The 26,957-nt window shown below is 42.6% G+C and overlaps 1 protein-coding gene across 1 annotated transcript in view; it reads right to left on the bottom strand.

The window, feature by feature from the left end:
- The window catches only part of TENM4 (teneurin transmembrane protein 4), a 601,532-nt gene that overhangs the window by 25,980 nt on the left and 548,595 nt on the right, over positions 1 to 26,957 (bottom strand). Inside the window, 4 exon segments of the mRNA XM_054518583.1 lie at positions 4,684 to 4,919; positions 8,423 to 8,595; positions 19,389 to 20,266; positions 23,328 to 23,482. Of these exon segments, the coding sequence (XP_054374558.1) occupies positions 4,684 to 4,919; positions 8,423 to 8,595; positions 19,389 to 20,266; positions 23,328 to 23,482 (1,442 nt within the window).

Below are 26,957 nucleotides of genomic sequence, written 5' to 3'. Positions count from 1 at the left end.
GACAATGCTCTAATTAAATATGTGTGATATAGAGCGTAAATGTGCAATGGGAGAGAAGAAATCAGTCACTATAACAGGGAAGCTGGAAAATAATTAAAAAGGTATCAAAACTCTTAAGTACAGATGCACATGAGTAACTAAGAGGAATTTGGTATCTCCTAGGCACTTCCTGCCATAGAGAGAGAAACATGAGAAGCAATTCCTTGCAAAAAAAGAAAAGCAAAGCAGGAAGTAATAGCACCTCTGCCTCCCATATATTCACAGAGCAGCTCCATCTTGGCAGCTGCAGCTTCTTCTGCTTCAGGTCTTTGCCAAGAAAGCTGGGAAGAGCTCTTCTAGGGCTGGAACAGTCATCCAGGCTGAATGAGGTCTTCCTGAGAAGTATGTTAGCAGCAGTGCCATTCACTGGTCTGGAAGGGCCAAACAGCAGGTCCCTGGATAGCTCTTTAAGCTCAGTCCAAATGTCTGTATCCTCTGACTGGTGCTATAAATTGTTCCACCCTCCCTTTGCTTGGCAAGCAATGTCTGTGCAGCTAGTTGGAACCAATCTCACTTTTCCTGTATTTTATTTTTTAATGATTTGTTTTCTTCTGCTCTCTTGATGTACTGTCTCTTTTATCTGTGAAGTGCTGCAGTGCAAACAGTAACCCCTCAAGGCGATGAGCAAAGTGAACCCTACCCTGCCAGTAGCCTCTGAAGAGGGTCTAAATCTTTTTCATACTTGTTCAAGGGCATGCCTTGTATAGAAGTGAATTTTCTGCAGAAGAAGTGACAGGGCTGCAGGCTGCAGTCCAATAACTGTGTTTTATGGTGAGCAGCTAAATAAGGTGCCATCCTCCATCCCAGACCTTATTCTGGAATGTAGTCTGAAAACCTCCTGCAAAAAGATTTTGCCCCTCAGAGTGCTTGACAAGGCTCGTGATCAGCACAGGATCAAGACAGGGTAAATTTAAATCCACAGTTCACAGTGGATTTGACATCCCTTTAAAATCTGTGAGGCACTAAATTTAACCCCTAACTCACGTTCCACAGTACTTTATTCAATCCCTTAGCTTCCTCTGCAGAAAAAAGAGCATAAACACACCACTATCTCTGATTTCTCCAATGCTTTCTTTGGCACTCCTTTAGCTCAAATGATAATTAAACAATGTGCATTGATCTCCCTGGGAACACTAGAGTACAAAAAGGGAGAGGATTCTCATGAAAACAGCCTGGCAACCTTCAGCAGAGGAAGGCAAAAAATGCTCCTGCAGTGAGGACTCCAGGTGCCAATGACATCCATGTGATGAATGGCTGCCTACAAAGGAACTTTCCCAGCAAACTGCTAAAACTGTTGGAGTGGCCATAGCCAGACCTCAATGTCCTGCAGAAATTGTGGAGATCATCCTGGATCATCTTTATTAGTCAGCGTAACAGGAATGGTTAGCACCATATCCCCGTCTGGTCATGTTAGCTGTGGGGATTTCTGGGATACTAGATCTTGATGCCACCATTAACCTACTACCAAGGTCTTGGGAAAAAAAGATATTTATGACAGGAGTTACCATACCAGGTTAAATAAATAAAAGAACTGAGCCAGCAACTCTGTCTCTTTTTGCTGTCCTATTTGCTCTATTGCCAGAGATTATTTTACATCCTTCTTTATTGAAAAACTCAAGTTTGTTTAATAAAAAACAAAAAAAAAAAAAAAAAGAGAAAAAGGAGGAGTCCTGCTCCTTGAAGCAGGATTTACTTAATTCTCTTATCTCTCTCTGCAAATGAAGTCTTTGCTGCTGTTGGCCAGGGACAGGTGGAATTCATAGCCAGCCAATCTGCAGAGATATCTCACTGCCGGGTGGGTGGATAGAGAATCACAACTTTTCATGGGGTGTGTGGGACAGAAAAAGTGAAAGGGGCTGCTTTAACATATTTGTGATGCTTTACAGCTGCCTGGCCAAGTACAGAGCCAGGTCAGCACTGATGGAACGGGGAAAAAGGTATCAGGGTTGTCCCCTTTCCCTTCATCCGTGCAGAAGTCCCTGCTGTGTGCCTTATCCATGCAATAAAGAACTGTGTATTGTGTTATTTCCTTGGGAGGGTCAGAGAGGCAGCTCTGGAAGTGGCCTCATTGTGCTGGGGGCTGGCCGAGCTCATGGCAACAGGCTGCCAGTCTGCAAGCACACCACAGGAGGAAGAGGCACAACCCATAAAAAGTGGATCCTTGTGATGACAGCAGAAAGGATCACTCTTTTACAGTGTCCAGATCCTGTTGCCCTCACTTTGAAGGCTTCATAAAATGATGCTGGAGCTTCTTTGGGATGTTCTTTCCCCATGAAGCACTATGCCATTGCTGCTGCCTCATGCAAGCAGTGGGGTGAGGGGAGTGTGAAAGTAGTAACTTAGTCACATATAGCAGAAATGGTAACATTTCCCAAAATCAACAAAAACATTGAATTTGACTTTCCTAAGTTTCTCTCCTGCCAGGGAAAGCAGCAATTACTGGTGTGAGGGAAGAGGGGAACATCACCCAGAGAGCATGTTAAATGTTGCGCAATCCCCAGGGAGGCAATTAGCACCTTGCAGGTTTTTTTATAAGGGGTGCAAATGCTGCCATGCATGCACAGACACAGAGCTTAAAACATCTAGTACACCCTCAACAACTCTGAACCCCTGAACACAGCCATAACTAAGTCCTTTGACCATGTAAGATGCACTTCTGATTCTCCAGAAGGGTCCTGATAGGATCAAAATGTGAATAAATGTTGGCAGATTTATAGGGATACCAGCAACTAGCCTGAAAATTCATTTTCCAAGTGTTTTTCCAACTGTAGTACAATATAAAATACAGACACATTCTGTGTTTGAATCTACTACAAAAATTTTGGGAGATAAAAACTGATATGGGCAGCTAAGCTATGGTTAAATGAGTGGAAACTGTTTTGAACACCAAATAGCTGTGACCCAGCTGCAGATTTCAGAAGGCCCTCTCTTTTCAGAAAAAGACCTTTCTGAAAATTTCATCAGTTATTAAAATGAAATGAAATGAAATGAAATGAAATGAAATAAAATAAAATAAATAAAATAAAATAAAATAACCCCCCCCAGGACAAACCCAACAAAAAAGCATGGTGACAACTGATCTGCAGATACACAGAAGTTCACACTGGAAGAACAGCTTCAGCTTTCATTACTGTTTGCATTTTTTCTTCTGGTAACAAAATACGAGGCTATCAATGCATGGGGAAAAAAAAACAGAGGCTGGGGTAGAGAGATTGAAGAGAAAGACTTGACAAGTGTGAGCGAGGAGAGACAGGAAAAATCACACCAAAGTGGCAGGGGTCATACAGCAGGGAATAGGGAGAGGTGAAGAGCAAGGACTGGGAAACACATATCCTGAAACCAGAGCATTGATATTTACTGCCAAGTTTAAGTGTGAATAAATAGCTGCAGTCCTTTTGCTGGGGTGCCATTACACAGCACTAAGCATTTTTCTCAGAGGGTCTGAATTTGCCAGGTGCTGAGCAGCTTCCCAGGAACCGTTCATCAGCCTGTGACTCTGAGACTAGCAAGGTACAGGGTGAATGCACAGGACTTGCTATTACAAGTTCCCAGCTTTGCCAGCAGTTAGCAGATGAATTACAGCTTATAGGGCAAGATCTTTAAACAGCCCTGACAAGTATGAGGTGCATTGTGCGGAACAATGTTTTCAAAACACATCAGTCTCAAGCATGGAAAGGTCTAGGCACTCCTGGAGGGAGAGTACTGTCAGGCTGGAGCTGCTTGTAACACTTCAGGGAACAATAGCAATTGTGGTGCAATGCCTTGTGAGCCCAGTTCTTCAACAGGTTCAAAAGACTAGCAATTTCAGGAATCCAGAGTTTTTTCTGAGGTTTCCCAATGAACAGTATTCACAGAATCATTGAATGGCTTGGGTAGGAGGGGGCCTCAAAGATCTAATTCCAACCTCCCTGCCATGGGCACAGACACCTTCCATTAGACCAGGTTGCTCAGAGCCCCATCCAACCCGGCCTTGAACATTTGGGTGGTCTGTGCCAGTGTCTCATCACCCTCACAGAAAAGAATTTCTTCCTAATACCTAATCCAAACCATCTTTTTTTTCAGTTTGAATTCATTCCCCCTTGCCTGATAACTCTATACCCTTGCCCTAAGCTCCTCTTCAGCTTTCTTGGAGCCCCTCTAGGTAATGGAAGGTGCTCTAAGGTGTCCCTGGAGCCTTCTCTTCTTCAGACTAAACAACCCCAGCTCTCTCAGCCTGTCCTGATATGCTTAGAAGGCTTTCAATCTTCTGCTCTATGACTACCAGCAGCACAGGTAGAAAACACCTGCACTAAGTGGTCTGGTAATTTATAGTTACAACTGTCCCTGGTTTGCTTGAACAGCCTGAGATGATGGCTAAACCTGTGGTGTCTGATGGGAGGTCACACATTCCCAGTGATGCAGAGGACAGGTTGGGAGATCAGCAGCACCACCTTTGATGGCTAAGGGAACATCAGCACATAAGGAGGCCTAATGATATACTACAGTCATAAAGGTTATGTCACTGAGGGTGAACAGACAATTCTCTGTCCTGCAGCTCCATCCCTCTTGCAGACAATACAAATCATACCCATCCCTTTCTGCCACGAGACTGGGCACTGATGAGATGGGAAGTGGAGGCCAAAAGTGCTCATGGTTCTCACTTACCCTCAGCCGACGTCCAAAGACGGTGACCTGCCCTCTCGCTTGCTCCTTCCTCTGCCTCCACTCCACGAGGTTGAGGCCGTTGTCGATGGGCAGGGTGACATTCCTCTTCCCCACCGTGGGGTTGACGGTGCCAGCCAGCAGATGTGGCTCGGTCTGCAGGGCCACCTCCATGCCATTGGCGAGCATCAGTCTGAGGGAGCCATCAGCACCAATGTAGTAGCTGTTTCGGACTTGGTCTGAAGACAGAAAAGAGTTCTTTGCTGAACTTTGGTGATACAGCTCCAGCTCTTCGTTTGCTCCCTCACCTAGGCTGCATGAGCATTTCGGATGGTTGTAACCAAACACACTCTGTTACTCACCTGTCCCACTCAATGGGAGCAAAACATCAAGTCCATCAGGGAAAGTAAACATGGACAATTGCTTTTTCATTCTGATGAGGTTTGGCACCTCATATTCTTGCAGAAAGCTTTGCACAGGTTAAAAAAGTGAAAAAACTGTAATCCTTACCAAAGGATGCAGGTTCAAACCTCTTCCTCTAGGCTAAAACACTGTGGCAAGGTATTTGTTTTAAATCAGTTTGACTGAAAACTTTCCATGCTTTTATATCCTAAAGATCCTAATTTCACAACAGTATATGAGAACATGGGGCCACATACTTTCCTGAGCTCATTCACTGTCTCACAAGTGACAGGAAATTGCACAGCAAGTTAATGCTAACCAGTTCCCCACACAACAGCCAAATCCTTTCCCTTGAGAAAGCTTTCAGGAGGCAACTGAAGGTCCTCATGTTTGGAGAGAAAGCAGAAGCATTAAGCTCCCACACGACTCTATACATCTGGCCTCCACTAGCTCATGAAAGATCAGATTTTGAGGCCAGTATTTGGGAATTCAGGAGTTGAACAGAAGAGCAATTTCTCTTCTACATCCTTCAGGAATCAGGCAGGCTGAAAGCTCATCCTTTGAATCTCCAGCCGGCATTTATCTCTGCAGAGAGTAGCTCATGAAGTGTAAGAAAGCATGAGACATTAAAGCAGGATGGCTTTAAAACATATTATACAAACACTGTCTTATCTGAAGCTCTTCAAAAGCTGGAAAATATTACCATTTCTGTCTCCCAGGCTGCCATAAACTCTTAATTGTGAATAAAAACACCAATTGAAAATTCCCATTAAGGGTTTTCCCTTTCTGAGGCAAGCTGGGTTTTGTTCACTAGTTGCTCTGCCATAGCTCAGCAGGAAACAAGATCACAGTGAAATTACCATTTCTTGTCCTCAAGAAATAGATCAGCAAAGAGCACAGTTTGGTGTAGTTAGGGAAGAAAACATGACACCAACTGGTCCTTTTTATGTGGGTCTCATCCTGCTCCTGTGGTAGCCAGCTGGAGTTCTGCCACAGAGACCTCAGCAGAACCATCACTCAACTTTACACAGCTGTGATAACGAAACCACTGGGGCACAGGATTTTGCCAAAAAACATACAGCAGTGATCCATAATGTAGATCCAAGTATTTTAGCTCTACCACTGAGTATGTAAGTTGATGGTCTTTGACACAGACTCCAGCCAGATCAAACCCCCTCCATGCTTGAGTCTGCAAATGGAGAGAAGGGCCAGCAAGTTGGCTGCCACACCTTTCTTAGATGCGTGGTTTGATGCTAAAATACAAGGAAATGGGCTTTAAATCAAATCAGTGAAAGATTCCTGAACAGTGAATATATTCCTCTCTCTTTTTTCCTTCACCAGGAAGCAGAGGAAGGCTTGAAGGTTTACATGAAATTAATCAGACACACGATGTTCTCTTCGTGTTACATAAGCACCACAGAAGGGTTATTGTCACCAGTGCTCTGGTACAGTGTGGGGAATGTAAATCCTCTACTTTCAAAATTTTCCCAAGAGAAGACTCTTCCCTGGCTCTGGAAGGCATCTCTCAAGGGCTACATGAAATCCATGGGCTGTTGAATGCTGTATTTTAGACTGCTTTGGCTCTAGGGCACTACTGCCCTACTTTGGTTTGAACAAATGCTCATTTTGTCACTAGTCCAGAAGACAAAATCCCACTGGAATGTTGATGTGCCTGTTGTAGAAGCTCCTAAATCCATCCTACAGGAATTTGCAATCTCTGAAAACGCGTTCGCGTTCTCAGATCTCACCTGTTCACAGTGTGATCCAGATTTCCTGAAAGGTTCACCAAGAATTTGCTTCACCAACCCACCCCTTCTGCAACTTTATCCAGATCTTTAAGTGAGTTTCTTCAGATGCAAACAGTTTCATAATTCTATACTTCTGAAGATAGTTAAGCTGTTTGTAATTCTGCATGTCCTAATGGCCAGAATGTCCCTGTGCTGGAGGGCAGGACAATGACAGAATTGACTGTGGCACCATTATGTAACTGTGCCTTCAGTGCTGAGTGAATAAATCACACCACAGTCAATTTTGTCACTAAAAGGCCCCCAACAGTGGGCTCCATTGCTTAATTAGGCTCTTCAGGTGAAGCCAACCTCATGTCTGTGCTGTTGCCACACATCTTAATGTGAGTGAGTGAGATGGGGTGGGGTAGGTTGCATCTGTCTAGCAGTAAAGAATAAGAAAGTAATTGTGTTTCCCTACAGGAATATGGGGACAGCTTGAGGGGGCTGGAACCCTCTCAGCTGTCCTCTCCAGAAGGGTAAAAACAGTGTTTCAGGCTTTCAGGTTTTTAGTTTTCAGGCTTTTCATAGCAGGTACCTTCTTGTAGGAAAGGTTAATGTTGTTACAGGAAAGGGAAAGAAATTGTATCCCAGAGATGTGGAAATAAATGCCATTCTGGAACATGCTTGCCCCACTTGAGCAGTTTGTTCCTCACAAGGAGAAAAAATGTTTCACACCCCACTGTAATCAGTCACAGCCAGAGTGAATGAGATCTGGGGAGTAAAGAAAGCAGAGTCTGAAAGTTCCTTCCCTTTCCCCAAGCCCCAGAGAACAGGTGTGATAGCTCATCCTGATCCCAAAGAGGCTTCAGCTTTCAGACCCTGGAGATCCAGGCTGGCACTGTGCAGTACAGGTTCTGCCGGTACCAGCATGTCAGCCTAGTGCTCCCCTGCTATTTATTCCTCTTTTATTTCCCACTTCATTCCCTTTTCCTGCACCTAATCAGTCCTCTGCTTCCCACCTTCCTACCACAGGCACAACTGTGCTCATTTCCCACAGCCATAAACTGGTCCCACTAGTCCTACCCCGCCTGTCCACTTCTCCTTTGTACCTCTCCACACTACCTTTTAGTTCAAATACAGACCTTTTGGGGATAGGGATGGTCATTTTTCTGGATACTTCCCTGTGAATGTTTGAAACACCAGTGAACAAAGAATCAGATCTCCAGCAACCAGCTGGAAGCCTGTTCCAGAAGGATAGTAACTATTAAGTCAGAAGCCATTAAGAGACTGAAGCAAAGGGGTTGGCTGGAAGTGTGGCTTGATTTATGCAACCCTTTTAGTTACTACAATAATGGTAATGATGATGGAGGACTGTGCTGCACGAGCCTGCATGGCAAGGGGACTGACTGAGAATGGAGCAGAAAAACAGCTGCAGAGCATCCACTGTGCTAGGGAACGAGGCTAAGTAGGTGTGTGTGTCTGTACCAGCATGTGGGGAGCTCTGGTGCACTGAGAATGCAGGTGATTTTTGGCACTGGGATTATCAAGAAGATGCCTGTTTCCTGATCCATTGTGTGCAGCCTGGTCAGGAAAGGAATGGTGGCCCAACCCACCTTGGAGCAGGGTGTAGAAGGCCCCTGATGCTGACAAATTGGTTGTTATTGTAACATCATCCTTGCTGGAGGTTTCCACCTGAACGTGCACGGAGCTGTCGGTGTCGCTGCGGAAGCTGCTCACTTGCCCAGTAGGGAAGGTCACGTTGGTCAGGCGGCCAAAGCTGTCGTATCTGAAAGAGAGAATGTAATGAAGTCAACAGCATCAACAGAGGATGAATTATCCTATAAAGTAGAGATCAATTCTTCAACTCATCATCCAGATTCTTCAGAGAGAAAAATGCACTGTCACTCTTTTCGACAGTCTTGATTTTTTTTGTCCTCATGAGAAGAAAATCACAGCTTTTAGCTGAAGAAGTTGAAGTAAAGAATAGAAAAATACTAAATATATATTAGCTTGTACCTTAACAATATTTTCCCAACACTCCTCACACCTGCACTATGCTTCTTGTTTAAAAGAGTAACTTTATTTCCCATCTCCTATGCTGTGGCTTACAGAAAAGCAGTGGCCTGTGCATCCTGTCTAGCAGAACTAGGAATTTCTGAAGCTCATCAACTGATTTGTCTGGTTGTGTCCTGAGCTCAGCAATTTATTTTAATTTTTTTTTCCTATCTAATTTTAAAAAGCTGTATATTAAAGTAGCAGCAAGGACCAGATTGGCCACATCAGATAGAGAATTTCCTTTGTGAATGTGGTGTAGAGTCCTGAGCACAGATGAACCCCGATGTCTACCTTTCACTGTTCCTAAGACCATATGGAAGGACTGATTTGAAAGTGTAAAAAAGCAGACGAGTTTTCACCCCTACTGTGTCCTTGGCCTTTCCAATGAGGAATCAACATAAGCACCATCTGGGAAGGTTTCTGTGATGTGGACACCTGTGTGCCAGGGCCCAGGTAAAATAAGCTTCATACACGCAGGCCCCACAACAGTTAACAAGCTGGGGGAGTTATTTTTTGGTAAAAAGAAAAACAGACACATGTGTCTAGGGCTCTCCTGAGTTAAGGGAGCAAACACCTCATTATGCCTCCCATCTGTGGCATTACAAAAAGTTTCACAGACCCAAAAGGCTGGCAAGGGACCTTTGCAATGAGGTTATTGTAGCTGAAATGGAGAGCAATAGGGAGCTCTACTGGCTAATCTGTGAAGGGCTGTTGAACCTTCTGATGAGAGGGACCTTCAGGGAAGGGGTATTTAAATAGTTAGTGTGAAACAAAATAATTCCAGCAAATCAATCAGGGATAAATGTTCAGCTTTTTTCAAGTCCTGCCCACAACTCTTTTAAGAATGATTTATATGAAACTAAGTAGATCATATTATGAAAATTTATCACTTGGGGATGCAAAGTAAATGATGGGCACCCTAACAATGGGTGTTCTGAAGAGGATTATAATAAATTGCTTATTGTGTCTACTGAGGATGTGACAGAAAGTAAATGAAAACAATGAAAATTCAGATTAGAAGCTGCAGAACATTTTCAAGGCCCATGGTTGCTCCAAGCAGAGAACAGATGGAGCACTGGAAACCCCACTGTCCAACTCTTTTGAGGATAAGTTAGAGAAATGTCTTAGAGGGGATCTGGATACAGATGATCAGACCTTGGAGGGAGCAGATGGTTGAGGAGCTCTTGATGTTTTTTTTGGGACTACTCTGAACTACGGAATAAGAAAATACACCCCATCTAATAACAAAACCCAGAAACAAAAAAAAAAAAAAAAATCCAAATAGAAGAGGGGAGTGGAGGGGAAAGGGGGGTGTGGGGGGAAGGCAGGGCAGGGTAGGGCAAGGCAGGGCAAGGCAATGACAAGGTACTCTTGAATTGTAGCTGATGAGAGACCCATCAGCAGTCACTAGACTGGCTCTGCACTATACAGAAAAAAATTTGTCTCCTCTTCCACTCTCCTTTTTCCAGATTCGAACACAGTGCTGGTTTGAATCACGATTCACTTTTGAAATATGGTGGCAGTGATTTAATGTGAGGAAAGGCTGATTGAAAAGATGATTTTTGCCCAAGTTTAATTCTTGGGTTATAGTGACTAAGTGGGTGACCTCATTGCAAATCTCTGCATCCCTCAGGTTTGGAGACATCATCACATGAGCTTTTCTTGCCCACTGAGCAGAAGGGGAGGCAGAAGGATAGAAGAAAGTATTTGTCCTCCACAGTAAGCCTCTCAGTCATGGATTATCCAAGCCTTGCCCCTCCTCTCAGATATCCTGGCAATCAATCAGCCACTTGTAAAATGGAAAATAAAGAAGAAAAAAAACTCCAAAACAAGACAAGGTTGAAAACAGGACTGCATTGCAGGAGTTTGGCAGAGATCAGTTAAAGCTTTTCCAAGCAGCTAACAGCACACAGCCTGGATGTGAGCTGCATCTCCATGCAAGAGCCAGAACTAAAGTGCTCCCAGTACCAAACAATTTACTCCAGATTTGTGGCTGCCCTGTTTGCACTGAGACAAATGTGTTTTGCTTGTACTGTCTCCAGTCACCTGCACATCTCCTCCTAAACCAGCATGTGAATCTTAAACAAAAAACATCACAGGCAGTCTCTTTACCCCATCTGCTGATACAAGACACAAGGGATATGATTTAGTCTTTCCTCTGAGCAGAGAAGACATTGTTATCACTGAAGGTGTGTTGTGTAACACCCCACATTCCTTCTACCACAACATCAGTAGTCCTAGATATACAAATCAGTCTGAACTGTAAGGGTAGAATCAAGTTTGAAAACATTCTGAAATTTCAGTAAGATGAATCTGAATTTTGGCATCTCTGACTTGGTGGATTAGTAGGTGTGAGGGATTTATTTCTATTCCCTCATTTAGATTTTAAAAATAAGCTGCTCTAAAAGTAAGCCTGATTCACCTCCTGAAAATAATGTCACAAATCTAGATGTGTTCCACTGAAGTCCAACGGGTGAGTGTGGTGTAACAGGTGTATAAAAGGAAGCAGGTCTGCAGGTTAGGGAAATAAGGAGTGCAAAAGGCAGGATGCAGGCAGAGAGCTTGTTCATGTGATAAGTGCTGAGTCAATGTCCTGTGAGTCACAGGTTTTTATCCTAATTGAATGGCACTCAGAAAAATGCTGAGAGTGAGCACAAAACCTTTACTCCAGCAAGTCCTACTTATGTGCTCCCAAGAAAGCCTCAAAACCCTGTGGATACTCAGTTTAACAGCCCCCAGCAGCAGCAGACAGCCAACTCTTTCTATTCATCAAATCACAGAAATACAAATTGGTTTGGGGTGAAAGGGACCTTACAGATCACCTTGTTTCATGCACCTCACCATGGGCCAGGACACGTTCCACAAGATCACACTGCTCTGAGCCCTATCCAGCCTGGCCTTGAACACACCCAGAGCTGGGGCAGCCAGATCTCCTCTGGGCAACATGTGCCAGTGCCTCATCACACTCACAGTAAAGAATTTCTTCCTATCATCTACTCTAAAACCTACCCTCATTCAGTTTAAAGCCATTCTCCCTGGTCTTAATGCAGGATGCTCTTACTAAAAGGCAAGTAGTGCCTTTTTATATAATATTATGTAGTGTAAAAGAAATATTATTTTACATAGTATTTCTGTAGTGCCTTTTTAGTAATATTTTTATAATATTCCTGGACCTCAAGCTTCTAGCACCCTCACAAATGGTTCTCCACCTCTGCTGGGCAAATAAATCATATTTGCAAATATGCAACTGGAGAAATCTGCCAGTAACCTTTCCTTGTGCAAATTAGGTTAAAATGGCAAGAAAAAAAAGAATGAAAAAGCGTGATGGCACTTAGACCTCTGTGCACACATTCTTCTTGTGAAGTCAAAATTACTACGTACAATGCACTTAATTTACATGGATACATTTTTACAGGTGTACAAAACTCACAGTACTTCACCAAAAGCAAGGACTTCCATTTGGGACTTTAGATCCTGAGAAGCAAGGCTCCTTTTGGACCAGAACAGTCTGGAATGATCTGCTGGAACTGGTTTAAGATGTCTGCAGAAGTACATTAGACTTTTGGCACATCCTTAGTCACCCCATTAACCTCCTTCAGAAGGAATAAGGACCATCTGTGTTTTCTGCATGTGCAGGAGCTGCTGCACCTCTCTACCCAACAGACAGACAGGAACCTGCCAAGGACTAGCTTTGGGGGGGACAGCTTACTGATTTGCAGCTGCAAGGAGATCCTGCCTTACAAAGGAAGAAAAATGAGAAGGTAGAACAATTACACTGTTCCCATTTTTATTATTATTTTTAACTGGTGACAGATGAAGTGTAAAATGCTCACGTCCAGACTAAGGCTCCTTTTAGCACTGTGGTGGCAACGCAAATGGAGGTGTGGGAAGCCCATTAGCATGAAAACACAGAGTGTTTTCTTCTTGGCAAGCAGTTCTTTTTCTCTTTTCGGTTTTTACTCCGAACTGGAGCATTTTCCCCCTTTTTCCTGATTTAGCTCACACAACACATACCTGTCACATACCCACAGTCTCCCAGGAATGTGCAGACTTTCACATCCCAGAGATAGTATGCTTGACAAGTTGAATGTGCTGGTTCCTTCCACCTCTGCTTTGAGCCCTATAAAGGCCCTTTCAGGGCACACCTCAGCTTGGAGAGGAAGGCCAAGTGACTGGCTCTTAGGTAGCTGCAGGTGTGCCCTGGTATTTGCAGTAACATAAATCTCTCCTAGTCACCTCATTTTGCAGCTAAGCTGCCTAGCCTGTTTCCACAGCATCAGGATTTAGGGCTGGGCCAGTTTTCATCACAGCCTAAGACTTCTGTGTTCTCCAAATGCTCTGAAAGCCCCAGAATTAAGGAAATACTGAAGCATGGGAGTGCACACAGCAGCCACTTGGAGCAATGAATCCATCACCTGCTAACACAGCTGCTGCCTCCCATTCAAACCTGCTGCAAAGCCTCAGTACTTACAATTACAGTGGCAATTATTAGGCCAGCAAAGGAATCCGTTACCATCCATTCCCAATTGGAAACGTACTTAGCTAAGGTTCAATGCACAGAATTAAAATGGTATTTGGTGCTTATGAGGTCTAATTGTTGGCTTGTAAACATTCAGAGCTTTCATTTATCACATTACCATTGTGTAGAGACCTGGACCTTGGGAATTAAAGGGCATCTTTAGTACCATCTATTCAGAAATCAATTTCTTGCCTGAGTTTCTGCATTTCCTCATTTTAGCCTCTTCACATTTCATCAGCCTTTTAAAACACAAGTCAAATAGATCAGAAAAAAACTCACTATAATAATATTGCATTTAGTGCCAAAGTGTCTAAATGGACCTTGCAAACTATATTTTGCATGTGATTATACCAACGTGCACCCAGTGCCTCTTAACAAGCTCGCCTCATCCCAATTTTTCAAACAACATTAAACACAACATTAAAAATAAATCTATAACAGACAAACCGATAATACTCAAAAATGCATGAAGGCAAGTCCTCTCCCTAATGACCAAAGACCAGGTTGTGGTCACAGTCTACTGAATTTTCTGACTGCCCAAGAAAGAAGAGGAAGATCTCTTTCTAGCTTTATGATAGTCATAATTCCCTTGGTTCTCAACTAAACTTTGCTATCAGGCATGCATTTCAGGGCAGGGCAGTGGCTCAAAATGTGACCTCATGACTTACTGAGGGTACTGGAGAACTGCTATTTTATCATGGCACCTAGTGGAGCTTCACTGCAATTTTGTCAGAGGAACAATAATGAGAATCTCATCATTTTATCATGTAGAAATTGTGGAACAAGTGGAACCAAGAAATCTTGCCAAAAGACGAGGGAGGAAAAAAAGCCAAAGGTGTTTCTCATACTCCAGTCTGCTGCAGGAGTAGAACAAAACCCTCACTTGAACTGCACTAGATCAAATCCTGTAGAACTCTGTGTATGATCTGAAAAATCACAGTCACACAGACCAGGGCACTGCCTTTGGCACTAAAAGCTGGGGGTGCTGGGGTGGGACCTCTGCTGAGCCCTGGGGGTCACTGGGAAGCCATTCAAGATCCTCCTGCATGCTCAGTCCAGCTGGCTCCTACCTTCCATCCATTACAGTGTGTGAGGTTTGGCAGAGTTTGGTTCTCTGTAAAACAGCCTCCAGTGTTACGGGGTCAAAACTCCCCTTACCACTCATCTGAAGATCTGGCTCCATGAGATCCTTTGCCCTCCAGACAACTATGAGCCACTTCTTGGGTAGTCTGTGAAAAGGTTTTGAATTTCTGGGCTTGGCTGGAGCAATGTGTAAGTGTTTGAGTCTGTACAGGAGGAGGCGACCTTCAAAACTAATTGAACACACACAGGACCTAAGTAAACGAGCTTCATCTGGGCTAAATAACGCATAGAAGGTTTGACTTTGGCTCAGAGGGAAATTGAGTTAATGTACAGTGATAACATCTCAGTGAACTAATCAAGATAATTGCCGTATTCTTGATTTTAACAAATCCATTAATAAGAATTTCCGGATTCTGAAGCAGACAAACAGCAACTGCTAAGAAACTTTGTAAAGGCTGGTAGCAATTTTTTCAGGTCAAGTTAAAAAGCAGAAACAACAGAGCAGCAAGTAGTCACACAGCATCCTTTGTCTTTTACTGGAAGAGTGGAACAAGAAGTCATTTCCCTGGCTCAGTTTCCAGATCAACTTCCTTTGCTGCTGATTATCACTGTTACTGTCACCAGTTCAATGGGAAGAGAAGTCTTTAATCCAGTTACTGGACAAGCTGAGCTGCATTGCATTAACTGACAGCTAATGTCAAGCCCGCTGCAGGGGCAGGAAAGGTCTATATAATGCTAAAACCCTCAAAGTAGTCATAGATAGGTCTTTGGAGACAGGTTAATTATTGTGGGGAGCTAAGTTTCACTCAAACAAAAAGGGAAACTGCACACCATTATACATTGAGTCTTACTCAGAGCTAAACCTGATAAAACAGGATTGTTAGAGCAGGCTTGGGTGTAGGATGTGTGAAAGGAAGAGCTGTAAGTGCTGTGAGTGAGACTGCCATTCTCTGAAGCCAGCACCAGTCTCTTTCCCCACAGAAAGGCAGGGACAATGTGCCAGTCCAGCATGAAGCCTTGGAGGACCTGGATTCCCTGGTGTGCCCTGAAGACAGACCTCCAGTACTGCATCAGTACATCCTTCCTCCTTCCCTCCTTTCCAGAGTCACACCAATGTGCCCACGTGTTAGAGCTCTTTGCAGCCTTATGGTAAAGGTTAAGAAATGGCCTGGTAAGAACAGCACCTGGAGGAGATCCAGAGACACTGGCTATGTTGGCTGGAACTAGATGTTCTTGAAGGTCCCTTCCAACCCAAGCCATACTATGATACTGTGATTCCATGATGAACACGTAGTGATGCCACTCTCACAACACCACTGCTCTGCCATGCTAGGTTTCTGATTTATGGTCCTTTGTAGACAGCCAGGTGAAAGGTAAATCTTTTGAGGATGTTCTTCATGGGTAGAAGAACATGGTGCCACTGGTGCAGTGTAAACTTGCCAGCTGGATTTACTTTACTGTTAACTTTTTAGGCAGCAGTGTCCAGCTTGTCCAGGCCCACAAACAACTCCTGTGTGCTGTGAGAAACATGAAACTTTCCCTCAGAGTCAGATTTGATGCCTTTATTTCTTTGGCCATGAGCAAAACAGGAATGTGAACTTCACCCTTCCCCTCAGGCAAGACTGGAAACTCCTTTAGAGCACCTTCTAGCCACTAATGTTCACAGGAATTCTCTAAACCACTTAAGCCTTCCCAATGTACATTTCTTGATATTCTGGCAGAGAAACCAATAACATAAAGGTAGTCAATGTTGATTTTATTTGGTTTACACCATCTTCTTCAGCTTCTTTGATAACAAGGAATTTAGTCTTCATCCTGCCATGCCTGCACTCATCTCTGCAGCTTCTGTTTCAGTCATGCAAATCCTCTCTCTGGTGAGATTACATTATAAGAAAGGCATCAGAGTCCTGATCTAAGATACAAAGAAATGGAGAATATACTGCTTTCATGTTCGGTTACTCAACCAGTTAGGTCATCTCAGCCTGAAAAAAATCACACCTTCTTGTCAACTTGAATTTCTCTAGCTTTGCTTTCCAGCCCCATACCCTTCTCAAGCCTTTCTCTGTTAGACTGAGAGTCCCTCTCTATGCAAGAGCTTTGGCTGACGTGTTCTGATCTGGACACTTCCCAGTCTCATTCATGTTGAGATAAATAGATCAAGTCTTTCTTGTTCTCCCCATAAATGAATTTTTTAAGAGTTTTTCTTCCCAGCCTTCAACTTCCACAGTTCTTCATAAACTGCATTTTTATGAGCTGACAATATTAGTCACATCAATGCTGCACAGAGAAAAAATCAGCTTCCTACTAACCACTACAAGTAGAGTGTGATGAGTGAATGTATTAATTTAGTTTGTCCATCCAAGCAACAAGTTAGACAGATTTGCCATGGAATCATGTGAGGATCACACAGAAGACTTGATGCCTTGCTACAACTCTGAGAGCCAAGGCTCAGCCCATTTACATGTGTATCCTGGCATCAGACTGTACAAAAATATATTTTGTTTAAATGAAACCTACTTTAGCAAGCAATTGAAATATTCGACTCTTATTTCATATTCTAATTTTATCAGTCTGAGCTTATGTTCTTTCCCTGGTTACACATACAAAACCTGGACAGAATCGATCCCTCTAAATCACTGATCTGCCTTTCAAAATCCTAGTGGATAGGATAGGATAGGATAGGATAGGATAGGATAGGATATGAAAGGGTAAGATGGATGAAAAAGAATAGTCTCCAATTCAAGCATGGAAGATTTAGGCTGAGCATATAAAAAAAGCTCTCTAAAAGTAACAATAATACAGGTAAATACATTGTTATCACTAACAATATTTATAAAACACTCAGATGACTGACAGGCTCCATTTTTCCAAACTGTAGACATCTGCAACATAAACATCTGTATCTGAACTCATCATTCTCTACTACCTTTGCAGAGATAAACTTCCAGAATACAACTCTTCTCATCTTAAAGGAAATACCTAACATAACTCATAAGAAACTCTGAATGGGCCTATTTCTTTCCACCTGCCTGTAAAGGGTGGCTGAAGTAACTAATTCAGATCTAGACTTTCACCCTGTAGTTTTATATAGTTGAATCAGAAACTGTCAGAAATAGTTAAACATAGGTAAGTGATCATAGGTTTGGATGAGGTATCTCTGAAGGCAGAGTCACAAATCTATATTCAGTTATGCTGTGCTATCATACAGTGCTCTAGTCAACACTTGCTCTAGTCAAGATTTTCATAGTCCAGCCACTAGAGAATACTGTCTTCCATTTAGCTCTAAAAAGCTTTCTCATGACTCTTCTGAAGTGCATAAAAGGACCAGAATGATGACTTTCACAAATGCTCTATTTTGTTGGACAGCAAGAAATAATGGATCACTGTTATAAATATATCCACAGAGTAAGTTAGTTTTGAGCTTCTGTCTTGTTTTATCTCCTTTATATTTTCAGTTGCACTTTAAAATAAAAGATTATGTTTGAGGTATAAATCTGACCATTATTAGCTGTAATGTTTAGTTTGCTTCACTGTCTGTGGCTGCATCTGTTTTCAAGCACAGGAAGTATTGGGTTCTTTGCAAAAAGAAAACACCTCCTTGACTTAGCACCAATGGTCCTGACAATATAGCTGGCTTTCACTCCTATGGAGAAAGACACCCTCTTTTTCCTCCCTAAGGCCTTCCTCAAGCAAATTCAAAGAGATGGAGAGTATTAACTTGGATTCACTGAGGAATATTGCTACAGTAATTGCAAACAGAACATTGATAAAATGCTAATAACATTTCAAAAGATTCATCACAGAGTTTCCATCAGTTCTTTTCAAGGCAAGAGCAGGAGCAGTGAGTATTAAGCAAAGAAATTTGAAACTGGGCCTGGAACATTTTAAGGAGAGAACCAAAGCAACCACATATCAACACACAGATATGTGGATTTAGCCAACTTTCCTTTCCTGAATCCCTTTTTTTCTTAGCAACTTTTTTGTTTATCATCTTGGGAACTGCCTATTCTGTCCAAATTGGATTCTTATAATGGGTCTATTATTATGGCAGCTGAACACTTCCATGTAACCATTCAAACCATGTGGGGAATGATGCACTTAAAGGAGCATTTCAAACAGGTTACACTTGTAAATAAAAATTAAACTAAGGAAGAGGGAGGGGAAGGGGCTCTCAACAACAGGATGAATCCTTCTAGGTGCTCTTCACCCAGTTATCTATCTTTATCCTTTTTTATATCAGAAATGTGTTCGCTTTAAAAGCAGGGAATTGCTAACAGCAGTACAGAGAAGAAGTACAAATATTCAAGATACTGCCATCTCTGGGTCTTTCAGTGCATCCTATCTTCTCTCTGCTTAAAAAATCTTTGGGGATAGTCTTGAACTGTTTCAAGACTACTTTTAAAGCTTAGTGAGGCAAATTGCAACAGGAGGAATTGAGCAGTCCATTAATTACAGAATTGTTTCCAGAGCAAGCTCTCATTAGTCATTGCCAGTTGTCATTCTACACCAGACACTTCAAACAGGCTCAACAAAGACACTGCAGCATAGGAGGTAGGTGAAAAGCTGTGAAAAAAGAGGCTCTGATGGAACTTTCATACTTCCAAGGCTTTCAAAGCCAAGAAAAATTCTCTGACACACAACCTAAATCTCCAGTCCTGACTACAGTTAAGGAGAACCAGGTGTCCAAATCACTTAGAAAAACTCAGCAGAAATTCTGTTTGACTCGACTTGGTAAAGGGAGCTTATTCAAGCTCTAATGCACCAACTGCCAGTATCTAGTGTTTGCGTGAAATCCAATACTCTCTGTTCGGGCCATTTTATTTGGACAATAATTATGACCAGGGAATTAAATTCTACCAACCTTGCATGGTTCAGAGAACACACAATGAAGTCAGCAGTGCCAATATTCATAAAATACTTACTCATAAAATGTTGTCCAACCATTTTCATTGCTTTTAGTGGCAAGGAGACCAGAGTTGCCGTGGTAAGTCATCATGGCTACTTCATGCCCCTGTGTTGTTACACTTTTGAGTGCACTGTTGGTACCAATTGTCACCCAGTAGACTTGGCCATCGGGCACCACCAGCCAGAGGGGCATCCCTGTGGAATCTCTTCGGATGTTGACTAAGTTGCCATTATTGTCAGTGATCAGGGTTATATCTCCATCTCCAGAATAAGTAAAATTGTAAAGATAATCTCCAGTGGTAAGGCTCTGAGTATAAAGGTGCTTCCCACTGGTGTCAAACAAGTACAGTTCCTGGTCTATGGGTGAGGATAACTCATAGAGATTTTGTGTGTTGAGGAAGGGTTTGTTTTTCCGAATGAAGCGGATTCGGATGTTCCCCAGATCGGCGACGTACAGCTCCCCATCCGCACACACGGCGAGGGAGGAGGGCGCGTTGAGCTTGGCATCCTTGGCGTAGCCGTCGTCCCCTGAGAAGCAGTCGCAGTTGGCATCGTTCTTGCAGTCGCAGCTGCTTGGGGCACCGGCGACGAGGGAGATCTCCCCATTGGTGGTGACCTGCCTGATGCGGTTGATCTTCTTCTCGTCGGTCTCAGCGATGTACAGCACCCCGTTGTGGGACACGGCCAGGGCAGTGGCAGACTCCAGCGTGGCGTGGATTGCCACCTTGCTGAGGAGAAAGTGATCCATGCCTGGCACCTGGCAGTGCATGGGCCTCCCTGCCACGATGCGCACTTGGTGGTTCTCAGAGATTTGCAGCACAACATTGTTGTCGAGGACATAGAGTGAATTATCCATGGGATTCACTGCCAGATCCGTGGGCCATTCTAGACGAACCTTCATGGTAAAAAACCACAAGGGAACTTTTATAGCAAGACATTTTTCTAGTGCATGATTGCTATAAATCAATCACAATGAGGATGGAATCAACATGGATTTAAGGGGGAATGGGTGAAAAACCCCAAAACTAATTATTACTTGATAGGTGGCCATAGAGGATATAACCTGCTGTGAGCAAGGGGGCCTAGCTCTTGGGCACATGAAGCAGTCACAGGGAGACACCCACACTCTGCACTGGAACATTGGTGGGAACAGGATGATGGACAGAGGCAAACCATTCTACGATTTTCCCTCTCCAGCTTTTTGAACTGCTGGAAGCTGGACCTCATAGCAGAGACCTGGGACTGTAAATTTTGCTGTGTGAAGTGCTATGAAATCAGACACACAGAACAGTGATTCTTTTACTAAAGGATTTTTCACACAAGTGGCTGAACTCCTCTTGGTAAATGACAAGGAGGGATAGACACAAAACTGGCAGCTGTGCCAGCATGTGTGAATATCTGTTATAACCTATGGTTTTCTGCTTTATGCTGCAAAAATGCAGAATACCAATTCACAGGAAACTCAGGCAATTTCAGTTCATGAAGTAGAATACTTGTGCCTTCATGGTGATTTTCACATTTTGTTTTAGCATAATGGAAAAATGGGTTCAGGAGCGACACATCCCAGTTCTACACTGATAATCCACTAAAACAGTGACTGGCAACACCACAAGTGAGTAAGAACTAGAATGACTTCATTTCTAGCTCTCCTTCTGCAATACACTCTTTTCAAGTGTGTCTTCGCTTTTAGTTGCTAAACCTAAAAAATGTTTACCAACAGAATTCAGAACTTTTTTTTTTGTAAAAAACTCCAAGTTGTGCATTTTTTTGATTATTTTATTTTATTTCAGGTTTATATAGAAAAAAAAATTGGTCTTGTGCTGATGGGAACCTATCCGTTCCAGTGTAGTTTCTTTGTTTTGAACCTTTTTTTCCCACCATCCATCTCCATTGCTGCTTCTTCTCATTTGTCTGACATGACTAAGTTTAGAGGACTATTTTGTAATCTTATTGGAAGGAGGAGTGGATGCCAGCAGAGTCAGGTCCATGAAACCATCTTTCACTCTGATTTTATTTAAAACTGAGTAAGGAGAGACCAGGTAAGATTCAGAAACACAGGAAATTCCTATTTTTAAGGCCTGTAGTTCAACATCTCTGCTACAGCCATGCTTTATTTTGATGCTCCTATATGCCTTTTCAGCATTTATTTTAAAGGATCAGATGTAAGGTATTTAGTTCATTGTGTCTTCTAATGCTTGAGTGTGTGAGGCTTATTTTCATTGCTAAGCAGTTTGCTGAGCTCTGTCTACTCTGGTTCTCTGCTTGCAAAATCTCCTTCCTTTTCTCAGCTCCTGGCCTATTTTAACCCTTCTTGTAGTAAAACATTATAGCCTGTGGTTTTCTCTTTAATAATTCATGCCTCCATCCCTTCCAGTGGTCTTTAAGCTCTGCAGTCTTCAGTTAGCATCAAGAGCTGAGTTTATTCTGAACTGACAAGGGAATTTTCAATTTCTTAAAAACCATTCCTTGTCAACAGTGGCAGCTAAATATTTCATGTCCTCAGTCCCAGGCAGCCTCAAGGACCTGACAGAAAGGACCCTTCTATCTGCTGTAAATGATGAAAAGCTGCTTCCCAAGCTGGATTTTATTTTTAAATTAAGCTTGTATTCAGTATGTTTCTCTACAACAGGAGTGGTTAATCTGCCAATCCCAGTACAGGTTAATCTAAAAATGGTTCCTGTCATTTTATGACAGGGAAAAAATGTCTTCAGCTGATACATGTTCATCTCAGAAGTGTTTGAACATGCCACTGGTTTACATAGAAGCTACATAACCTGGAAGTAAATAATTTCTAAAGTCTGATTATACAACTGTCTTCTGCTAACTGACCCTGAAATTCACATGAAGAAAAAACTATGTCTGTAAGATGAGAAACATACTACAAGGTGGCCTTTAAACATCAAAATTTCCCTTTTATAGAAGGCAGAAAAACTTTTAAAGTCATAATTTCAGCTTGTTCATAAATTACAGACAGTGGGAGCCAGTTGCAAGGAAGCAAGAATAATCTTTTCAAATTAGAGGGAAAAAACAAGAATAGATTCCATATGGGAGCATGGAAATTATCTAGGTAGTTACAAAAAGGAAACCCCACTGACATCTATTGTGGCTGAATAACAGTACTTAGCCCTCCAGCTATGATCTATATTTTCATAGGAGAGGACAACATTCCTGCAGTCAGGCAAACAACAAGTGGCACAAAGGTTTCAAAGGACACTGTCCTAAACTGGCACAATTTGACAAGTTGGCCAGTGCTACACAAAACTGAGTGCTGGGCTGTAACAGATTTCTCTTCTGCACCATCCAGCAGTAAAGCAATCAAAATCAAAATGAGATTTCCTCTTCTTTTTTTCTCTGAACCTTGAAGCCGCAGGACTTAAAAGCCCAGCATGATGGTAGCTGCAACCAATTTGCAATCTGATACGATTCAAGATTCTCGTTTCCCTGCTGTTGCTAATTTTGGCACCACATCCTCGAATCAGTATTTCCTATGTTAATTTGATTCAGGTCTAAAATTGTGCTGGGCCAAATTAGGATGAGGAGAAGAAAAGAAAAAAACCTGTGATTAGCTAAGACGTTATAATGGAGCATGGCATATAGTCCATGGCATGTAGTGAGACATGACGGTAACAAAACCTGCCTTCCCAGGAATCTGTGCCTTCCCACTGACTGGAAACTCTGAAAGAAGTCAGTTGTGTGGCTGGGACATCTTCAAAAATTTCACCCCCAAAAATCTATGAGTTAGGGCAGTCAAGTCTTTCCTTCTGTCCTTCCTTCTGTCTTTACTGGGTAATTCTTTTATGATCTGGTCAATTTTATACCATAAACTACGTAGAAAGGCAACTCTCCTTAAGCCCTTACCTCTTTGTCAGACCTGCTGGGGAAGCACACAGACATGCAGGTAAGGGTGAAGGTGCAGGCTTGCATTCTGTAAAAACAAAACCAAGCCACTGTCTTACCTGAGAAATGTCCATAACAGAGTCACAGCTGAGAGGCCGAGCAGATGTCAAGTCATTGGAACCCAACACAGTGGAGATGATTCCATTCTGATCAATCCTCCTGATCATGGTGCCATCCACAAAGTAAATCAGCCCAAACTTGTCCACAGTGATGCCTGGAAAGGATCAAAGAGAGACAGTCAGAAAGTGATGGCAGCCTGACACGAGGAGCAATATATCTGAAGGCATTCCAAATGGATAAGAGGAGAGCTGGGCATGTTGGAGTCCTGGTTATCAAGAGCTTTGAACTGGCAGCATTCCATGGAAGGCACTTTTCAATGCAATTCAGAAATCCCTGCTCACTCCTGGAAAAGGGCATGGCATTCGGTGAACTGCTGAAATGAAAAGGCTTCCTAATAACCACGTGTCTTACATGATCAGGAACCTGGTTTTATTGCTTATGGTATGAATGGTAAGCCATGCACGTAAAAATGTTACACTGATGAATCTTTCAAAAATGGCAATAAAAAAAGGCTGTGAAAGGTCCATCAGGTCAATCAAATTCCAGAGGGATAAATGAGAAAGGGTTTTCCCTGGGATAATCCTACTAATATACAGTGTTTCACCTGATTCTGAACTCTGCAAGTGATTAATTTCATTGCTCAAACCTCCTTTGTAGACATACTCCTGTCAGTGGATTTGAGGTCTGCTGACAGCAGTTACAGGCTGCTGATCTCATTTCTTGCCCTGCAGACAGTGCTCTACACTTTCCAATTAGAATTCATAACAGTCTATGAGTGTGGTCATTCTAATTTTACATATCAGAAAATTAACAGACAAGGCAATTCTCACAAAGGCACAGAGAAAGGTCATGACTGAGGCAGCAGTAAGAAGTTAGGGGCTCTATTTACCTCCTCTTTGTGCATGTATAAATTAAAATAACTCCACAGTCATTCACCTCATCTACCCTATAGAGGCAGAATGTCACCCAGCATAATATTTGAATGTGTTAAAGACACTACAAGCTTGTAAAGAAACAGAAAAAGAATGTAGAGGCCTGTAACATCTTTTTTTTATGCAAGTGAAAATTCTGCTTGAAATATGTGAATATTAGGATCTTCCTGTTTGGTTTCTTTTGCTTTCAGGGTTAACAATCACTTGGCAAAAAGCAGACATCTGCACTGTGCATCTAAGCAAGTATCTGAAGCTATTCCAATCAGTGGAGAGAGAAATCTACTTTGAAAGTGTAGTTTGTATCACCCTAAAGCCCATATCCCCAATACACTATACAAATCCTGCTGGAAATACCTTTTCCTCCCATTTGACTATAAAAGCATACTACAGCAAATATCTCTAAAGAAAACATTTATATTGTAGGCAGATTAAATTACTGAGCTGAATTCTCACTAGACCTTCTCTTTGGCTGTCATCTTGGTGACAGAAATGATGGAAATTCTGTTTCAGATAGAAAGCTTTGAGAATGTTTGAGGAGTGATCAGACCTTGTGTTCCTCCAAAATGCTGTTTTGCAGCCAGATCCCCTTATTTGAAACATCTACACTCTCAGTCTCCATCCACTGTGAGCTCTGCTGTGAAGTGCAGATGCAGCAGTTCACAGATCAAAAATTCTAGATTTTCATAGAGTAGGGACTAATCCTCTGATTGCTTTGGCAACTAAAATCATGGCCTTCAGCCAGCACTGTAAGTATTGCATGGGCTGGAAGCCACAGAGGTAGGTGATATGTGGAAGAACATAGCAGATTTCATTATAAGGAAATCCACAGAAGATAATCTGGCCTGGCAGAAAAACATTAGGACTAAGTCATTGTTTGAGAGAAAGAACAAACTTCTGCATTGAGCTGAGATAAAGGAAGGGATTCAGACATGGTTGCAACCTGTTGATTCCAAGTCAATTAGGAGTCAGAAAACTGGTGTTTCAGATCACTGAGTGGAATGGGAGCTGTGTATTATTGCCAGGAGGCAAAACCAGCATTTTCGTTACTTCTTCACAGCATCACCCTGTTTGAAGGGCATCACTTTGACCTGGATCAGGTATTTGATCATCAGAGCTGTGTGGTTTCAGAATAACCTCTACGGCAGTAAGAAAAAAAATTACTTGCTGCTTTCAAGATGAAGTTCATTAATTTTGGAGGGGATTATATAGCAGGATTGCTGAGATAATGCATGACAGGACTGAATGACCTAAAAGATTGCCTCTAGTCCTACACTAATACCTGTGTTGAATTCATGCCAAGGACTCATCTTTGCAGGGCCATGAAACAAGAGTCTCGAAGAGGAGCACAAGGTAACTGTTGAACATCAGAATTTACTAAGAATAGCGAGGCACCGGCAAAAGTTTCCCGAATAATTTGTGCCTGCCCCATCCCTGGAATTGTTCAATCACAGGTTGGATGGGCTTTGAGTAAACTGGTCTAGTGGAAGATGTTCCCCCTCAGGGTGGGTAGAAACTAGATGGTCTTTATGGTCCCTGCCAATCCAAACCATTCTATGAGCTGATGAATGCTATGGGAGAAGCCACAGTAGTGGTGGCCATTTATTCTCACTGTAAATATAAATGCATCACTTGTATTTAAGCACTTTGTTAAATGTTTGCAGAAGGATCTGATGGGATAAGCATCAATATCTCACTGGCATCCATGGCTTTCAGGAAGCTATCTTTACCTGCCATGAGATTTGTCAGCACTATGCCCTCTTCAATGGATCCATCCAAGATACTGGCACATGTCACCTTTCACTGTCATCTGCTGTTGAAGGTCTCTGCTCCTCTTAATTATTTTTCGACTGAATGTCAAGTTCTTTCAAGTTTGCTGATATTTGCTTAAAAACCAACAACTAAGCTCTTTAAGCAATATGGCAGACATGCTTTTTTTTGGAAGAGGCATGATAGAAGGTTCAGTTGATCTTAATTAGCTTTTGTCAAACACTCAAAAGAGTCTCTTACCTATTCCTTGGTTCACAACAAGTATTTTTCCAGGTGCCTGTCCATTACTGTGTGTGACAAGCCAAAAGCCAGTGAAGGGTGGCAGGCTGGATAATGCGATTTTCAATGAGGCAGAATTTTCTTCCTTAGCTAGTTCCATATGTATTGGATTGGACTTATCAGCAGTGTCTGCTGGCAGTGGCTCACTGTGTGCAGTGCTGGGGTTTGATGGCTGGTCTGATTACCCAGTTACAGTAATAATAACCTGGATGCACTGTGGCCCTCGAACCAGCTCTGATCAGATGATAGAGCACAACTTTATTTTGCATTCCAGCTTAGACAAAGAGCTCGCACACCCAGGTAAGTGGAAGTGGGATAGCAAAGTTACCACTTATCACCGTGCTCCAGAGCAATGGTACGTGTATGTGCTCTTATCACTGAACACTTCTCTGCTTATCCCTCTTTCATAATGGCTAAGCAATCTCAATTGCCTCACATTTCCTGAGATGTTCTGCAGGGCAGCAGAGTTTGCAAGTTTGTTAAAGCCCCAAATTCCCACTTGCACACATTCCTTACATGGCAGCTGCTCCAATCCCTTCCTGATTTTGCTGAGTGTCTTGGAATCAAAACTAATTATAGAGAAGTGCCCTGCTATCCCACAGACAAGTGTCTTTGGATGGATGACTTCTGTGAAAAGGGAAAGAAGCATCT

This window comes from Molothrus ater, chromosome 2 (assembly GCF_012460135.2).
Source record: "Molothrus ater isolate BHLD 08-10-18 breed brown headed cowbird chromosome 2, BPBGC_Mater_1.1, whole genome shotgun sequence".
In the NCBI taxonomy this organism is placed as follows: Eukaryota; Metazoa; Chordata; class Aves; order Passeriformes; family Icteridae; genus Molothrus; species Molothrus ater.
The sequence above is the reverse complement of the archived record's forward strand: the minus strand, read 5'-3'. Positions and strand labels throughout refer to the sequence as shown.